The sequence below is a fragment of the Aphelocoma coerulescens genome, chromosome 3 (assembly GCF_041296385.1).
Source record: "Aphelocoma coerulescens isolate FSJ_1873_10779 chromosome 3, UR_Acoe_1.0, whole genome shotgun sequence".
NCBI lineage: Eukaryota > Metazoa > Chordata > Aves > Passeriformes > Corvidae > Aphelocoma > Aphelocoma coerulescens.
The window spans coordinates 124,967,890-124,983,541 of NC_091016.1; the positions used below are offsets into that span (position 1 = coordinate 124,967,890).

The 15,652-nt window shown below is 58.9% G+C and overlaps 1 protein-coding gene across 2 annotated transcripts in view; it reads right to left on the reverse strand.

Annotated features, from left to right (window-relative positions):
• ESCO2 (establishment of sister chromatid cohesion N-acetyltransferase 2) overlaps positions 1-15,652 on the reverse strand; it is a 40,125-nt gene that overhangs the window by 14,729 nt on the left and 9,744 nt on the right. For both annotated transcript variants that reach the window (XR_011150072.1, XM_069011891.1), the window contains exons 2-8: positions 14,702-14,761; positions 12,212-13,637; positions 10,664-10,742; positions 10,402-10,453; positions 8,578-8,686; positions 5,454-5,585; positions 3,429-3,518 (exon numbers count right to left, since the gene is read on the reverse strand). Coding sequence is in view for 1 of the 2 variants with exons in the window: in XM_069011891.1 (XP_068867992.1) it covers positions 3,429-3,518; positions 5,454-5,585; positions 8,578-8,686; positions 10,402-10,453; positions 10,664-10,742; positions 12,212-13,637; positions 14,702-14,761 (1,948 nt within the window). In the remaining variant the exon portion in view is untranslated. The remainder of the gene's footprint in view (positions 1-3,428; positions 3,519-5,453; positions 5,586-8,577; positions 8,687-10,401; positions 10,454-10,663; positions 10,743-12,211; positions 13,638-14,701; positions 14,762-15,652) is intronic.

Consider the following 15,652-nt stretch of genomic DNA (forward strand, 5'->3'; position numbering starts at 1 on the left):
GTGGGAATGGGAATGGGGGAATGGGAATGGGGGAATGGGGGAATGGGAATGGGGATGGGAATGGGAATGGGAATGGGGATGGGGATGGGAAAGGGAATGGGAACGGGAATGGGGACGGGAATGGGGATGGGGATGGGGATGGGAATGGGGATGGGAATGGGGGAATGGGGATGGGGGAATGGGAATGGGAATGGGGGAATGGGAATGGGGATGGGAATGGGAACGGGAATGGGGGAATGAGAATGGGAATGCGGGAATGTGGGGATGGGAACGGGAATGTGGGAATGTGGGGATGGGGGAATGTGGGGATGGGAAGGTGGGAATGGGAGTGGGGGAATGGGAATGGGAATGTGGGGATGTGGGAATGGCGGAATGGGAATGTCGGGATGGGAACAGGAATGTGGGGATGGGAATGGGGGAATGGGGGAATGGGAATGGGGGAATGGGGGAATGGGAATGGGGGGATGGGAATGGGAATGGGGGAATGGGAACGGGAATGTGGAAATGGGAATGTGGGAATGTGGGGATGAGGATGTGGGAATGGGAACGGGAATGTGGGAATGGGGGATGGGGGAATGGGGATGGGAATGGGAATGTGGGGATGGGAACGGGAATGTGGGAATGGGAAGATGCGAACAGGAATGTGGGAATGGGAACGGGAATGTGGAAATGGGAATGTGGGAATGTGGGAATGGGAATGTGGGGATGGGAATGTGGGGATGGGAATGGGAATGCGAACGGGAATATGGGAAAGGGAATATGGGAATGGGAACATGGGAATGGGAACAGGGGGAAATGGGGATGGGAACAGGGGAAACGGGAACGGGAATGTGGGAATAGGGATGGGAATGTGGGAATGGGAACGGGAATGTGGGGATGGGAACAGGAATGTGGGGATGGGAACATGGGAATGGGAATGTGGGGATGGGGATGTGGGGATGGGAATGGGGGAAAATGGGGATGGGAACGGGAATGTGGGGATGGGAATAGGAATGTGGGAATGGGAATGTGGGAATATGGGAATAGGAACATGGGAAGGGGAACGGGAATGTGGGAATGGGAACGGGGATGGGGATGGGAACGGGAATGTGGGAATGGGAATGTGGGAATGGGAATGTGGGAATGGGAATGTGGGAATGGGAACGGGAATGTGGGAATGGGGATGGGAACATGGGGATGGGAATGGGAATGTGGGAATGGGAACATGGGAACAGGGGCAATGGGGATGGGAATGGGAACAGGGGGATAGGAACGGGGATGGGAATATGGGAATGGGAACAAGGGGATGGGAACAGGAATGGAGGGAATGGGAATGGAGGGAATGGGGATGGGAACGGGAACAGTGGGAAATGGGAACGGGGATGGGAATGGAGGGAAATGGGGATGAGAATGGGGAATGGGAATAGGGGGAAACGGGAATGGGAATGGGGATGGGAATGGAGGGAAATGGGGATGGGAATGGGAACATGGGGAAATGGGAATGGGAACGGGGACGGGAATGGGAACAGGAATGGGAACGGGAACGGGAACAGGAACAGGAACGGGAATGGGAACGGGAACAGGGGAAAGGGGAATGGGAATGGGGATGGAAGGAATGGGAACGGGGGAAACAGGAATAGGAACAGGGGGAAATTGGAATGGAAACAGGGACAGGAATGGGAACGGGAATGGAGGGAATGGAGGGAATGGAGGGAATGGGGATGGGAACAGGGGGAAATGGGAACGGGAGCAGGGGAAAGGGGAATGGGAACTGGGGGGAATGGGAAAACGGGAATGGGAACGGGAACAGGGGGAAATGGGAATGGGAACAGGAATGGGAAAATGGGAATGGGAATCAGAATGGGAATGGGGATGGAGGGAATGGGAATGGGGATTGGAATGGGAATGGAGAAACGGGAATGGGAACGGGAATAGGAAAATGGGAATGGGAACGGGGGGAAATCGGGAATGGGAACAGGAGAAATGGGAATGGGAACAGGAACGGGAATGGGGGGAAATGGGAATGGGAACGGGAAAATGGGAATGGAGGGAACAGGAATGGGAACGGGAATGGGGGAAATGGGAATGGAAGGAACGGGAATGGGGGGAATGGGGGAAATGGGAATGGAGGGAATGGGAATGGGGGGAATAGGGGGAAAACGGGAATGGGGGGAAAACCAGGATGGGAATGGAGGGAAAAGCAGGAATGGTGGGAACGGGAATGGACAGAATGATGGGAATGGGAATGGGGGGAAAAGTGAGAATGGGGGGAATGGAGGGAATGGGAAGGGGGGAAAATGGGAATGGGAATGGGGGGAATGGAGAGGAAAGCAGGAATGGGAATGGGGGGAAATGAGAATGGGAACGGGAACGGGAAAATGGGAATGGAGGGAACAGGAATGGGAACGGGAATGGGGGAAATGGGAATGGGGAGAAAACAGGAATGGGGGGAAAACCAGGATGGGAATGGAGGGAAAAGCTGGAATGGAGGGAATGGGAATGGACGGAATGACGGGAATGGGAATGGGGGGAAAACTGGGAATGGAGGGAATGGGAAGGGGGGGAAAACGGGAATGGGAATGGGGGGAATGGAGAGGAAAGCAGGAATGGGAACGGGGGAAAACGGGAATGGAGGGAATGGGAATGGAGGAAAAAGCAGGAACAGAAGGAAAACCGGGAATGGTGGGAAAATGGGAATGGGGTGAAAACCAGGAATGGGGGGAATGGAGGAAATGGGAATGGAGGGAAAACCAGGAATGGGAATGGGGGGAAAAGGGGGAATGGGAATGGGGGAATGGGGGGAATGATGGAAATAGGAATGGGGGAATGGGAATGGAGAGAAAAGCGGGAATAGGAATGGGAATGGGGGGAATGATGGGATTGGGGGGAATGATGGGAATGGGGGGAATGATGGGATTGGGGGGAATGATGGGATTGGGGGAATGATGGGATTGGGGGGAATGATGGGATTGGGGGAATTATGGGATTGGGGGGAATGATGGGATTGGGGGGAATGATGGGAATGGGGGGAATGATGGGATTGGGGGAATTATGGGATTGGGGGGAATGATGGGATTGGGGGGAATGATGGGATTGGGGGAATGATGGGAATGGGGGGAATGATGGGATTGGGGGGAATGATGGGATTGGGGGAATGATGGGAATGGGGGGAATGATGGGAATGGGGGGAATGATGGGAATGGGGGGAATGATGGGATTGGTGGGAAAGGGGATTGGTGGTGAAACGGGAGCGGAGGAAAAACGGGACGGACGGGAATAACTGGGAATGACTGGGAATGACTGGGAATAACCGGGAATGAGCGGGAATGGCGGGAGCAGGGCCCGGCAAAGGGCCGGAATCCCGGCGGGAACGGGGCTGGAGGGAGCCGGGCGGGGCCCGGGGCAGCGGGGACGGGATCCCGGCCCAATCCCGCGGGAAGCGCCGGTACCTTCCGCACGGCGTATTTGGGATCGCCGGGAAGGATGAGGACGATTTTCCCATCCCAGAATTCCGCCACCACGCGCTCCTGCTTCCAGCCCTGCCGGGAAACGTCCGGGAATCAGTGCGGGAATGTGGGAATGTGGGAATGTGGGAATGTGGGAATGAGGGAATGTGGGAATGTGGGAATGTGGGAATGAGGGAATGTGGGAACGTGGGAACGTGGGAATGTGGGAATGTGGGAATGCGGGAATGAGGGAATGAGGGAATGAGGGAATGTGGGAATGTGGGAATGAGGGAATGTGGGAATGCGGGAATGTGGGAATGAGGGAATGTGGGAATGTGGGAATGTGGGAATGAGGGAACGTGGGAACGTGGGAACGCGGGAATGTGGGAATGTGGGAACGTGGGAATGTGGGAATGAGGGAATGTGGGAATGAGGGAATGAGGGAATGTGGGAATGAGGGAATGAGGGAATGAGGGAATGAGGGAATGAGGGAATGTGGGAATGAGGGAATGTGGGAATGTGGGAACGTGGGAATGTGGGAATGTGGGAACGTGGGAATGTGGGAATGAGGGAATGTGGGAATGTGGGAATGTGGGAATGAGGGAATGTGGGAATGAGGGAATGAGGGAATGTGGGAATGAGGGAATGAGGGAATGTGGGAACGTGGGATGGATCCCAGGCGTTCCCTGCACAGGCCGGGACCGGCCCCGCTTCCCCTCGGACACCAAATCCCTGCCGGGATGGGGAATCCCAGAGATTCCCGCCGGGAAAAGCCCCGGGAGCTCAGGGACTCGGAGCATTCCCGGCCCCGCATCCGGAGGGAGCCGGATCCCGCCGGGAACGGGAATTCCACGGCTGCGGGAATGGTGGGGGCGGAATTCCAGGGGGGAATCCCAGGAAGGAATCCTGGGAAGGAATCCTGGCCCCTCGTTCCCGCCCCTCATTCCCGCCATTCCCACCCCTCATTCCCGCTCCTCATTCCCAGCATCCTCACCCCTCATTCCCGCCCCTCATTCCCGCCATTCCCACCCCTGATTCCCACCACTCCCAGCCTTCCCACCATTCCCACCCCTCATTCCCGCCATTCCCACCCCTCATTCCCACCATTCCCACTCCTCATTCCCACCACTTCCAGCATTCCCGCCACTCCCAGCCTTCCCACCATTCCCACCCCTCATTCCCGCCATTCCCACCCCTCATTCCCACCATTCCCACTCCTCATTCCCACCACTTCCAGCATTCCCGCCATTCCCAGCCTTCCCACCATTCCCACCCCTCATTCCCGCCATTCCCACCATTCCTGCCCCTCATTCCCACCATTCCCGCCATTCCCACCCCTCATTCTCGCCATTCCCACCATTCCTGCCCCTCATTCCCGCCATTCCCTCCACCCATTCCCACCATTCCCACCCCTCATTCCGGCCATTCCCACCCCTCATTCCCGCCATTATCAGCCTTCCTGCCATTCCCGCCATTCCCGCCATTCCCACCATTCCCACCATTCCCACCCCTCATTCCCGCCATTCCCACTCCTCATTCCCACCATTCCCAGCCTTCCCGCCATTCCCAGCCTTCCCACCATTCCTGCCATTCCTGCCCCTCATTCCCCCCATTCCCACCCCTCATTCCCACCATTCCCAGCATTCCCACCATTCCCGCCCCCATTCCCGCCATTCCCGCCCCCATTCCCACCATTCCCGCCCCCATTCCCGCCATTCCCGCCCCCATTCCTGCCATTCCCGCCATTCCCACCATTCCCACCCCTCATTCCCACCATTCCCAGCATTCCCACCATTCCCGCCCCCATTCCCACCATTCCCGCCCCCATTCCCGCCATTCCCGCCCCCATTCCTGCCATTCCCGCCATTCCCGCCATTCCCACCATTCCCACCCCTCATTCCCACCATTCCCAGCATTCCCACCATTCCCGCCCCCATTCCCACCATTCCCACCATTCCCACCATTCCCTCCCCTCATTCCCGCCACTCCCGCCATTCCCGCCCGCCATTCCCGGCGTTCCCGGCTCACCGGATACCGCAGCGCCTCGTGGAGCCTCCGGTGGTGCCGGAGGTGCTGGAGCCGATCCTCGGGAATTGCGGGAGCGTAGAGCATCCCGCAGGATCCGCACTGCTCCGCCCCCAGGCGCCGCTGGCCCGCGTCCTGCGGGAACGGGAACGGGAACTGGGAATGGGGAATGGGGACTGGGAATGGGAATGGGGAATGGGGACTGGGAATGGGGAATGGGAATGGGAACTGGGAATGGGGATGGGGAATGGGAATGGGGACTGGGAATGGGAACCTGGGAATGGGGAATGGGGACTGGGAACGGGGAAGGGGAGCCAGGAATGGGAATGGGAACCTGGGAATGGGAACTGGGAACTGGGAATGGGGAACAGGAATGGGAACTGGGAATGGGAACCTGGGAATGGGAACCTGGGAACTGGGAACCTGGGAATGGGAGCTGGGGATGAGAACTGGGAATGGGAATTGGGAACTGGGAATGGGGAATGGGGAATGGGGAATGGAGAATGGGAATGGGGACTGGGAATGGGAACTGGGAATGGGAACCGGGAATGGGAATGGGAACCTGGGAATGGGAACTGGGAATGGGGAACAGGAATGGGAGCTGGGAATGGGAGCTGGGAACTGGGAATGGGAACCTGGGAATGGGAACCTGGGAACTGGGAACCTGGGAATGGGAACCTGGGAACTGGGAACCTGGGAATGGGAATGGGAGCTGGGAACTGGGAATGGGAGCTGGGGATGGGAATGGGAACCTGGGAATGGGAACTGGGAACTGGGAATGGGAACTGGGAATGGGAACCTGGGAATGGGGAATGGGGACTGGGAACGGGGAAGGGGAGCCAGGAATGGGAATGGGAACCTGGGAATGGGAACTGGGAACTGGGAATGGGGAACAGGAATGGGAACTGGGAATGGGAACCTGGGAATGGGAACCTGGGAACTGGGAACCTGGGAATGGGAGCTGGGGACGAGAACTGGGAATGGGAATTGGGAACTGGGAATGGGGAATGGGGAATGGGAATGGGGACTGGGAATGGGAACTGGGAATGGGAACCGGGAATGGGAATGGGAACCTGGGAATGGGAACTGGGAACTGGGAATGGGGAACAGGAATGGGAGCTGGGAATGGGAGCTGGGAACTGGGAATGGGAACCTGGGAATGGGAACCTGGGAACTGGGAACCTGGGAATGGGAATGGGAGCTGGGGACGAGAACTGGGAATGGGAACTGGGAACTGGGAATGGGAGCTGGGGATGGGAATGGGAACCTGGGAATGGGAACTGGGAACTGGGAATGGGAACCTGGGAATGGGAACCTGGGAACTGGGAATGGAAGCTGGGAATGGGAATGGGAGCTGGGAATGGGAACTGAGGACTGAAACGGGGAATGGGGAATGGGAGCTGGGGACGGGAACTGGGGATGGGAACTGGGAATGGGAACTGGGAATGGGAACTGGGAATGGGAACTGGGAAATGGGAACTGGGAAATGGGAATGGGGTGGGGAATGGGAACTGGGAATGGGAACAGGAATGGGAATGGAACTGGGAATGGGATGGGAATGGACCCAGGACCAGGAATGGAACCGGGAATGAGAACGGAACTGGAAATCGGATGGGAATGGAATCGGGAACGGACAGGGATGGACCCAGGACCAGGAATGGAATCAGGAACGGAACCGGGAACAGAAGCGGGAATGGGACGGGAATGGAACTGGGAACAGACCCTGGACCAGGAACGGAACTGGGAATGGAACAGGAAGGGAACAGGGAATGGAACCGGGAACGGCTTGGGAATGGGAGCGGGGATGGAACCGGGAATGGGAACGGGGATGGAAACGGGAATGGGAGCGGGAACGGACCCAGGACTGGGAATGGAATGGGAATGGAATCAGGAACGGAACTGGGAACGGGAACTGGGAACGGGAACTGGGAACGGGAACTGGGAATGGAATCAGGAATGGAACTGGGAATGGAACTGGGAATAGGACTGGGAATGCAATCAGGAATGGGACTGGGAATGGAACAGGAATGAAACTGGAATGGAATTGGGAATGGGAACTGGGAATGGAATCAGGAATGGGACTGGGAATGGAACGGGAATGGGAACTGCAATGGAATCAAGAATGGAACTGGGAATCGGGAATGGAACCGGGAATGGGACTGGGAATGGAATCAGGAACGGAATTGGGAACGGAAGCGGGAATGGGACGGGAACGGACCCAGGACCGGGAATGGAATCAGGAACAGAACTGGGAATGGGACGGGAACGGACCCAGGACCGGGAACGGCTCAAGAATGGAACTGGGAACAGGGGTGGGACCGGGAGAGGTTTGGGAATGATCCAAGGGGGGATCCCGGTGGGAATGGGGAGGGAAGGATGAGGGAAAGGCGGGAAAAGGGCTCTGGATAAAGGGCTCTGGAAAAAGGGACGGGAATGTGGGATTTAGGGATGGGAGCCTGGGGATTTGGGATGTCGGGACGGGATTCCGGGATGGGAACGAGGCGGGGATTTCGGGAAGGGCTTGGAGCGCCGGGAATGGCTCCACATTCCAGGAATTCAGGGCTTGGAATGTGGCGCTCGGGGAAGGGATTTCGGGATTTAGGGATGGGAGCGTGGGAAGGGATTTCGGGAATTTCTCCCTCCCATCGGATCTGAGGTCTGGGATCGGCCGGGAATGACCCCAGGGATGATCCCAAAATTCCAGGGATGACCCCAGGAATGATCCCAGAATTCCAGGAATGACCCCAGGGATGATCCCAAAATTCCAGGGATGACCCCAGGGATGATTCCTCGGGAACGGGGCTGGGAAGGAGCTCCCGGCACTGCCGGGAATTCCTGGAAAAGCAGGAATGGGATGGGCCCGGGATCGGCATTCCCGGGAAAGGGGCTGGGAAACAGGGATGGGATCCTGCCGGGAATTCCCGCTGCCCGCTCCCAGAATTCCCGATTCCCACCCCCAGAATTCCCAATTCCCGCCCCCAGAATTCCCCATTCCCGCCCCCAGAATTCCCAATTCCCAGAATTCCCGCTCTCCCCATCCTGTCCCAGCAATCCCTTGGGTTCTCCCAGGGTTGTCCCAGAGGATTCCCAGATTTCCCCCATCCCCAGTTCCCGGCGGGAAGCTCACAATGATCAGCTGATCCCGGGGCAGCTCCGGCGCTTCCCGGGATTTCCTGGCAGCGCCTTTTCCACAGGAGGGGCCGATCCCAAACGGAGCCGGGAGCTCCTCCAGAGGCCTGGGGAACACGGGAACGGCGGGGAAAGCCGGGAAAAAGTGAGAAAATCCGGGAAAAAAAGCAGGGAAAATTCAGGAAAAAGTGGGAAAAACCCCGGGAAAACCCCAGCAAAAAGCCGGGAATGCAGGCAGGAGATCAGCGCGTTCCCAGGACAGGGAATTCCCGGGAAATCCCGAGGGAAAACTCCAGGAAAAGCCACGAGGGGATGGAATCGGAAGGGATCGGAGCCGTCGGAATTCCGGGATCTGGGAATTCCAGCAGCAAAGGGAGCAGCAGCCGGGGGCAGGGATGGGGAATTCCCGGCCCTGGGATCGGGGCTCCGGCCCCGCCCGAAGCATCCCGGGATTCCCTGGGACATTCCCATCCCGGATTCCCGGGATCAGCAGCTCCCTGGGCCCCTCTGGAAAAGTGGGAATGGGATCGGGAACGGGATCTGGGAAAGGCGGGAAGGGGATCGAGAATGGGATCTGGGAAAGGTGGGAATGGGCTCCAGGAATGGGACCTGGGAATGGGATCGGGAGTGGGATCAGGAAGGTGGGAATGGGATTGGGAATGGGATCTGGGAAAGGTGGGAACGGGCTCCAGGAAAGTGGGAATGGGATCTGGGAAGGCAGGAATGGGATCAGGAATGGGACCTGGGAAAGTGGGAAGGGGAACCAGGAATAGGATCCAGGAAAGGCGGGAATGGGATTGGGAAGGGACTCCGGGAAGGAGATCTGGGAATGGGATCGGGAATGGGATCTGGGAAAGGCAGGAATGGGATCCAGGAATGGGCTCCAGGAATGGGCTCTGGGAAGGCAGGAATGGGGTCTGGGAAAGGTGGGAATGGGATTGGGAATAGGATCTCAGAAAGGTGAGAAGGGGATCAGGAATGGGATCTGGGAAAGGCAGGAATGGGATCAGGAATGGGATCTGGGAAAAGCGGGAAGGGGCTCTGGGAAGGCGGGAATTGGATCTGGAATGGGATCTGGGAAAAACGGGAACGGGATTGGGAATGGGATCAGGAATGGGATCTGGGAAAGGCGGGAATGGGATCAGGAATAGGATCTGGAAAAGGTGGGAACGGGATCAGGAACAGGATCTGGGAAAGGCGGGAACGGACTCCGGGAAGGCGGGAATGGGATCTGGGAAAAGCAGGAACGGGATTGGGAATGGGATCAGGAATGGGATCTGGGAAAGGTGGGAAGAAGCTCCGGAAAAGGCGGGAATGGGATCAGGAATGGGATCTGGGAAAGGTGGGAAGAGGCTCTGGAAAAGGCGGCAAGGGGATCAGGAATGGGATCTGGGAAAAGCGGGAACGGGATTGGGATCAGGAATGGGATCCAGGAAAGGTGGGAACGGACTCCGGGAAGGCGGGAATGGGATCAGGAATGGGATCCATGAAAGGCAGGAATGGGATCAGGAATGGGATCTGGGAAAGGCTGGAATGGGATCAGGAATGGGATCAGGAATGGGATCTGGGAAAGGTGGGAAGGGGCTCTGGGAGGGCGGGAATGGGATCAGGAATGGGATCTGGGAAAGGCTGGAATGGGATCAGGAATGGGATCTGGGAAAGGTGGGAAGAGGCTCTGGAAAAGGCAGCAAGGGGATCAGGAATGGGATCTGGGAAAAGCGGGAACGGGATTGGGATCAGGAATGGGATCCAGGAAAGGTGGGAATGGGATCAGGAATGGGATCAGGAATGGGATCCGGGAAAGGCGGGAAGGGGCTCTGACCTCCTCCTGCCGGGAAGGAAGATGGGATAGAGCTCGGCCGGGCCCGGAGAACCTGGAAAACGCGCGGGAATTCCGAGCGTTGGCGCGGCAATCCGGGAAGGCGGAACCCCGACCCCAAATCCGGGGAATTCCGCTTCCCGCGGATCTCCGTCCTTCCCAGCGCCGGGGCCGGGATTTCTCCTCGTCCCAAAAAACTCCCCGGGCCTGGAAATTCCGGGAAGAGCAGGGAAAGGAGGAGATTCCCGGGGTTTTCCCGACTCACCCGGGGCCTTCTTCCCGCTGGGAACGCCGAGGGAATCCCGGGAATCCGCGCTGGGAGAGGGGGGAGCTCCAGGGGATTCCTGCAGGCGGAGAGAGGATTTCAGGGAAAACTTGGAATTCTGTGGGACCCAGGGCGGGATTGGGGGGCTCCCAGGGGTTTCCCAGGGGTTTTCCAGGGGCTGCTCCAGCCCGGGAGGTGCCGGGCTGGGAATGGGATGGGATTGAAGCTGCGTGGATCCCAGGCAAAGCATCCCGGGATTCTGGGATCCAGGAGGCTGCGAATCCATGCCCAGGGGTTTTTCTGGGAGTCGGGGATGGGAAAGGGAAGGGAGACCCTTCCTGGAGTGCCGAGATTGCCAGGGAAGGGCCTGGAGGCCGGAATTCCTTCCCGCAGAGGAGTCGGGATGGGGCTGGATCCAATCCGGGAACGTTCCCGGGAAAGGATCCAGGGAAAGCTCTGGGGGGCCGAGACACCGGGAACGGCTCCCGCTGGGAATGAACGGGGGGTCGGGAAGGAATTCCCGGCACAACTCCCCAGGGAAATCCCAAAGTATTGGAAATTTGGGAATTCCTTTGCTCCATCTGATCCCGGAGTTCCCGGCCTGAGAAGCAGAACCTTGGGAAAACCCGGAACAGGACCCAGGAAAGGGCAGAATTCCGGGAATGCTGGATCCCACAAAAGCCAGCGGGAATTCCTTCCCTTGATCCCAACTCGGAAAAGAAGAGGGAAAAGAGGGGTCGGAATTCCCGCTCCAGCTCTTCCCAGGGAAAACCAGGAGCCGGGAGGGGGCCCAGGTGGTTTTCCTTGGGAAAAAAATCCCGCGGGAATTCTCCCTTCAGCCGGAACCCAGGGAATCGCTCGGGGCACGGAGAGCCTTGGGAAGTGCGGGAATCCCCACAGGAATCCCAAAGGAACCCCCCAGAGTTCTCAAAGGAATCCCAAAGGAACCTCCCAGAATTCCCAAAGGAATCCCAAAGGAACCCCCCAGAATTCCCAAAGGAATCCCAAAGGAAGCCCCCCCCCAGAATTCCCAAAGGAATCAACCCCCCCAGGAGATTCCAGAGGAGCCCCCAAAGGAATCCCAAAGGAATCCCACTGGAATTCCCAGGGAATCCTCCAGGAACCCCCCGGAATTCCGAGGTAAATTCCCTCCCAGCGCTCCCGACGAGGAATTGCCCCGAGCCCTTCCTACGGCCGGGATTCGGGAACACCCCTGGATCCCTCCCTGGATCCCCCCTGGATTCCCCTACTGGATCCCCCTGGATTCCCCCAGATCCCCTCCTAGATTTCCCTCTGGATTCTTCCTGGACTCCCCCTGGATCCCCTTGGAATTCCTCTGGATCCCCTCCTGGATTCCCCCCTGGATTCCCCTAAATTCCCTTGGTTCTTCCCCTGGATTCCCCCCTGGATTTCCCCAGATCCCCCCCTGGATTTCCCTCTGGATTCCTGCTGGACCCCCTGGATTCCCCCTGGATCCCCTTGGGATTCCTCTGGATTCCTCCTGGATTCCCCCCTGGATTCCCCCCGGATTCTCCCAGGATTTCTCACCCCATTCCCGCCTCCGGCTGCTCCGGCCTCGCAATCCCCGGTGCCGTTCCTGGCGCTGTTCCCGGCACCATTCCCGGTATTCCCAGTGCTGTTCCCGCTCTTCCCGGCGCCGCTCCTGGTGCTGGTCCCGGTGCCATTCCCAACGCCGTTCCCACTATTCCCGGCGCCATTCCCGGTGCCATTCCCGGTGCCATTCCCGGTGCCATTCCCGGCGCCGTTCCCGCTATTCCCGGTGCCATTCCCGGTGCCATTCCCGGCGCCATTCCCGCTATTCCTGGCGCCATTCCCGGCGCCATTCCCAGCGCCATTCCTGGCGCCATTCCCGGCGCCGTTCCCGCTATTCCTGGCACTGTTCCCGGTGGCATTCCCGCCATTCCCGGCGCCGTTCCCGCTCCGGGCAGCCTCTCCCACGGCGCTTTCCCAGTTTTCCTTCTCCTCCTCCCGAGCCTCCGCCATCCTTCCCGATTCCCGCCTCTCCTCCGCCTTTCCCACGGCGTTGGATTCTCCCGGCTGCGCCTTTCCCGCCGCCGCTCGGGGCTCTCCGGGCTTTTTCCGGGATCGGGATTGGCTCCCGGAGCTGAAGAAGGCCGATCCCAGCGGGAGCCTCAGCGCCGGCCGCGCCCCCCGGCTCAGCAGCACCCGCGGCGCCGCCTCCGGCCGCTCGGAATTCCGGCCCTTCCCGACCTTCCCGCCGCCCCTCCCCTCCGGAACGCCGGCCTTGGCCTCGGGAATCCGCCCGGCATCGGCTGCGCCTTTGGAGCCGCGCTTCCCGCCGGGATTCCTGCCGGGATTCCTGCTATTCCCACCGGGATTCCTGCCGGGATTCCTGCTGAGATTCCTGCTATTCCCACTGGGATTCCTGCCGGGATTCCTGCTGAGATTCCTGCTATTCCCACTGGGATTCCTGCCGGGATTCCTGCTGAGATTCCTGCTATTCCCACTGGGCTTGCTGCCATTCCCACCAGGATTCCTGCTGGGATTCCTGCTGAGATTCCTGCTATTCCCACTGGGATTCCTGCTGCCATTCCTGCTGCCATTCCTGCCGGGATTCCCGCCGGGTTTTCCCGGGATATTCCCGGTCCCGCTGCCGCCGCCCGCTCCCAGCAGCTCCCGGAGCCGTTTCCTCTCCAGAGGATCCAGGTAGGTCCTTTTCCCATAAAAAGCTGCCACAGGGACGTGGGAATGCGGCTGGGAATTCTGGGAAAGCGGCTGGGAATTCCCGGGAAGGGCCGGGATGTCCAATCTCCTGGGATGCGCCGCTTTCCCGGGAAGGGCCCCGCCCTCCTCGGCTCCCGGCCCGGAGCAGTTCCCGCTGCGATCCCGCTGCCTCCGGGAAGAGAGCGGCGGCTGCTGCCGGGACGGCGACGGAATCCCGGGAAAGCCTCGGAGCCGTTTGGTCACCGGGGTCTGGAATTCGGAGCCGGAGCTGCGGGAAAAGCGGGAATGAGGGAGCGGATCCGGGAATGAGGGAGCCAGGGAATCCTCGGAGCCGCTTCCCGAGCCTAAAGGGGCTCCAGGAGAGCTGGGATTTGGGATTTGGGCTGGAGGGGCAGGAGGCAGGGAATGGCTTCCCAGTGGGAAAGGGGAGCTTGGGCTGGGATCTTGGGAAGGAATTCCCGGCTGGGCTGGAATTCCCAGGGAATGCCCGGATCCCTGGCAGTGCCCAAGGAAAGGCTGGAGCAGCCTGGGATCATTGTGGGGTTGGAATGGGATGGGATTGGAGCTCCGTGGATCCCACTCAAAGCATTCCGGGATTCTGGGATTCCATGGAGCTGCTGGGATGGCTCCAGGCTGGGGGTCCCAGCACACAAATCCCGTGGGATGCAGCTCCGAGGGATTCAAGGATCCAGGGAATCCTCGGAGCCGCTTCCGGAGGCTGAAGGGACTCCAGGAGAGCTGGGATTTGGGATTTGGGCTGGAGGGGCAGGAGGCAGGGAATGGCTTCCCAGTGGGAAAGGGGAGCTCGGGCTGGGATCTTGGGAAGGAATTCCCGGCTGGGCTGGAATTCCCAGGGAATGCCCGGATCCCTGGCAGTGCCCAAGGAAAGGCTGGAGCAGCCTGGGATCATCGGGGGAAGTGTCCCTGCCCATGGAATGGGATGGGATTGAAGCTGCGTGGATCCCAGGCAAAGCATCCCGGGATTCTGGGATCCAGGAGGCTGCGAATCCATGCCCAGGGGTTTTTCTGGGAGTCGGGGATGGGAAAGGGAAGGGAGACCCTTCCTGGAGTGCCGAGATTGCCAGGGAAGGGCCTGGAGGCCGGAATTCCTTCCCGCAGAGGAGTCGGGATGGGGCTGGATCCAATGCCAGGCTGGGAGAGGCGGGAATGGAGGGATTTCCCTGGGAAAGGGGAGCTCGGGCTGGGATCTGGGGAAGGGATTCCCGGCTGCGCTGGAATTCCCAGGGAATCCCTGGGAGCACCCAGGGCTGGATTTGGGATCAGGATTGCGGGACGCTCCGGCCGGGATCCCTGGGAACACCCCGCACTCACCCATCGGGATCCCGGCTCCGTTTCCGGGGGGTTCCCTCGGCCGCGGCCCCTCCGGAGCTGCTGCAATTCCGCATTTCCCAGAGGTTGGGGTGGAATTCCAGGGGAAAAGCCCGAATTCCACAGGGAAAGGGAGGAAATCGGGAAGAGAAGGGGGAGGAAACGTCGGGAACGCCGGGAACGGCCGGCAGGGAGCTGCCAGGGCCAAGCCAGGCCTAAACCCCAGGTTTTGGCCTTTGAATTCCCAGAAATCCCATTCCATCCCAGAAATCCCAGTTTTAGCCTTTTGAACCCCAAAAAATCCCATTTTCCGGCCTTTTTGATGCCAGGGATCCCAGGAATTCCCAGGAATCCCAGTCCATCCCACGGGGTTTGTGCCTGTTTGATCCCAGCAATCCCACTCCATCCCAGAAATCCCAGGTTTTGGCCTTGGAATTCCCAGAAATCCCCTCATTTTAGCCCAGAAATCCCAGGTTTCCAACTTTTTACATCCCAGGAATGCCGTTGTTTCCATCCCAGCAATCCCACTCCATCCCAGCAATCCCATTTCCCAGCTTTTTTAACCCCAGAAATTCCAGGGATTCCCCATTCAATCCCAGGAATCCCCTTTCCCGGCCTTTTACATCCCAGAAACCCCAGGAATTCCCATTCAATCCCACCCCACAATTCCCATTCCCATCCCACAATTCCCAGGTTTTTTGCCTTTAAATCACAAAAATCCCTTTTTTTTTTTTTTTGCCTTTTCCATCCCATCCAATCCCAGAATTCCCATCCCAGAATTCCCATCCCAAAATTCCCATCCCATCCCATTCCCTTCTATCCCAAAACTCCCATCCCATCCCATCCAATCCCATCCCATCCCACAATTCCCATTGCAGAATTCTCATCCCACAATTCCCATTCCCATCCAATCCCAGAATTCCCATCCCATCCCATTCCCTCCTCCCATCCCAG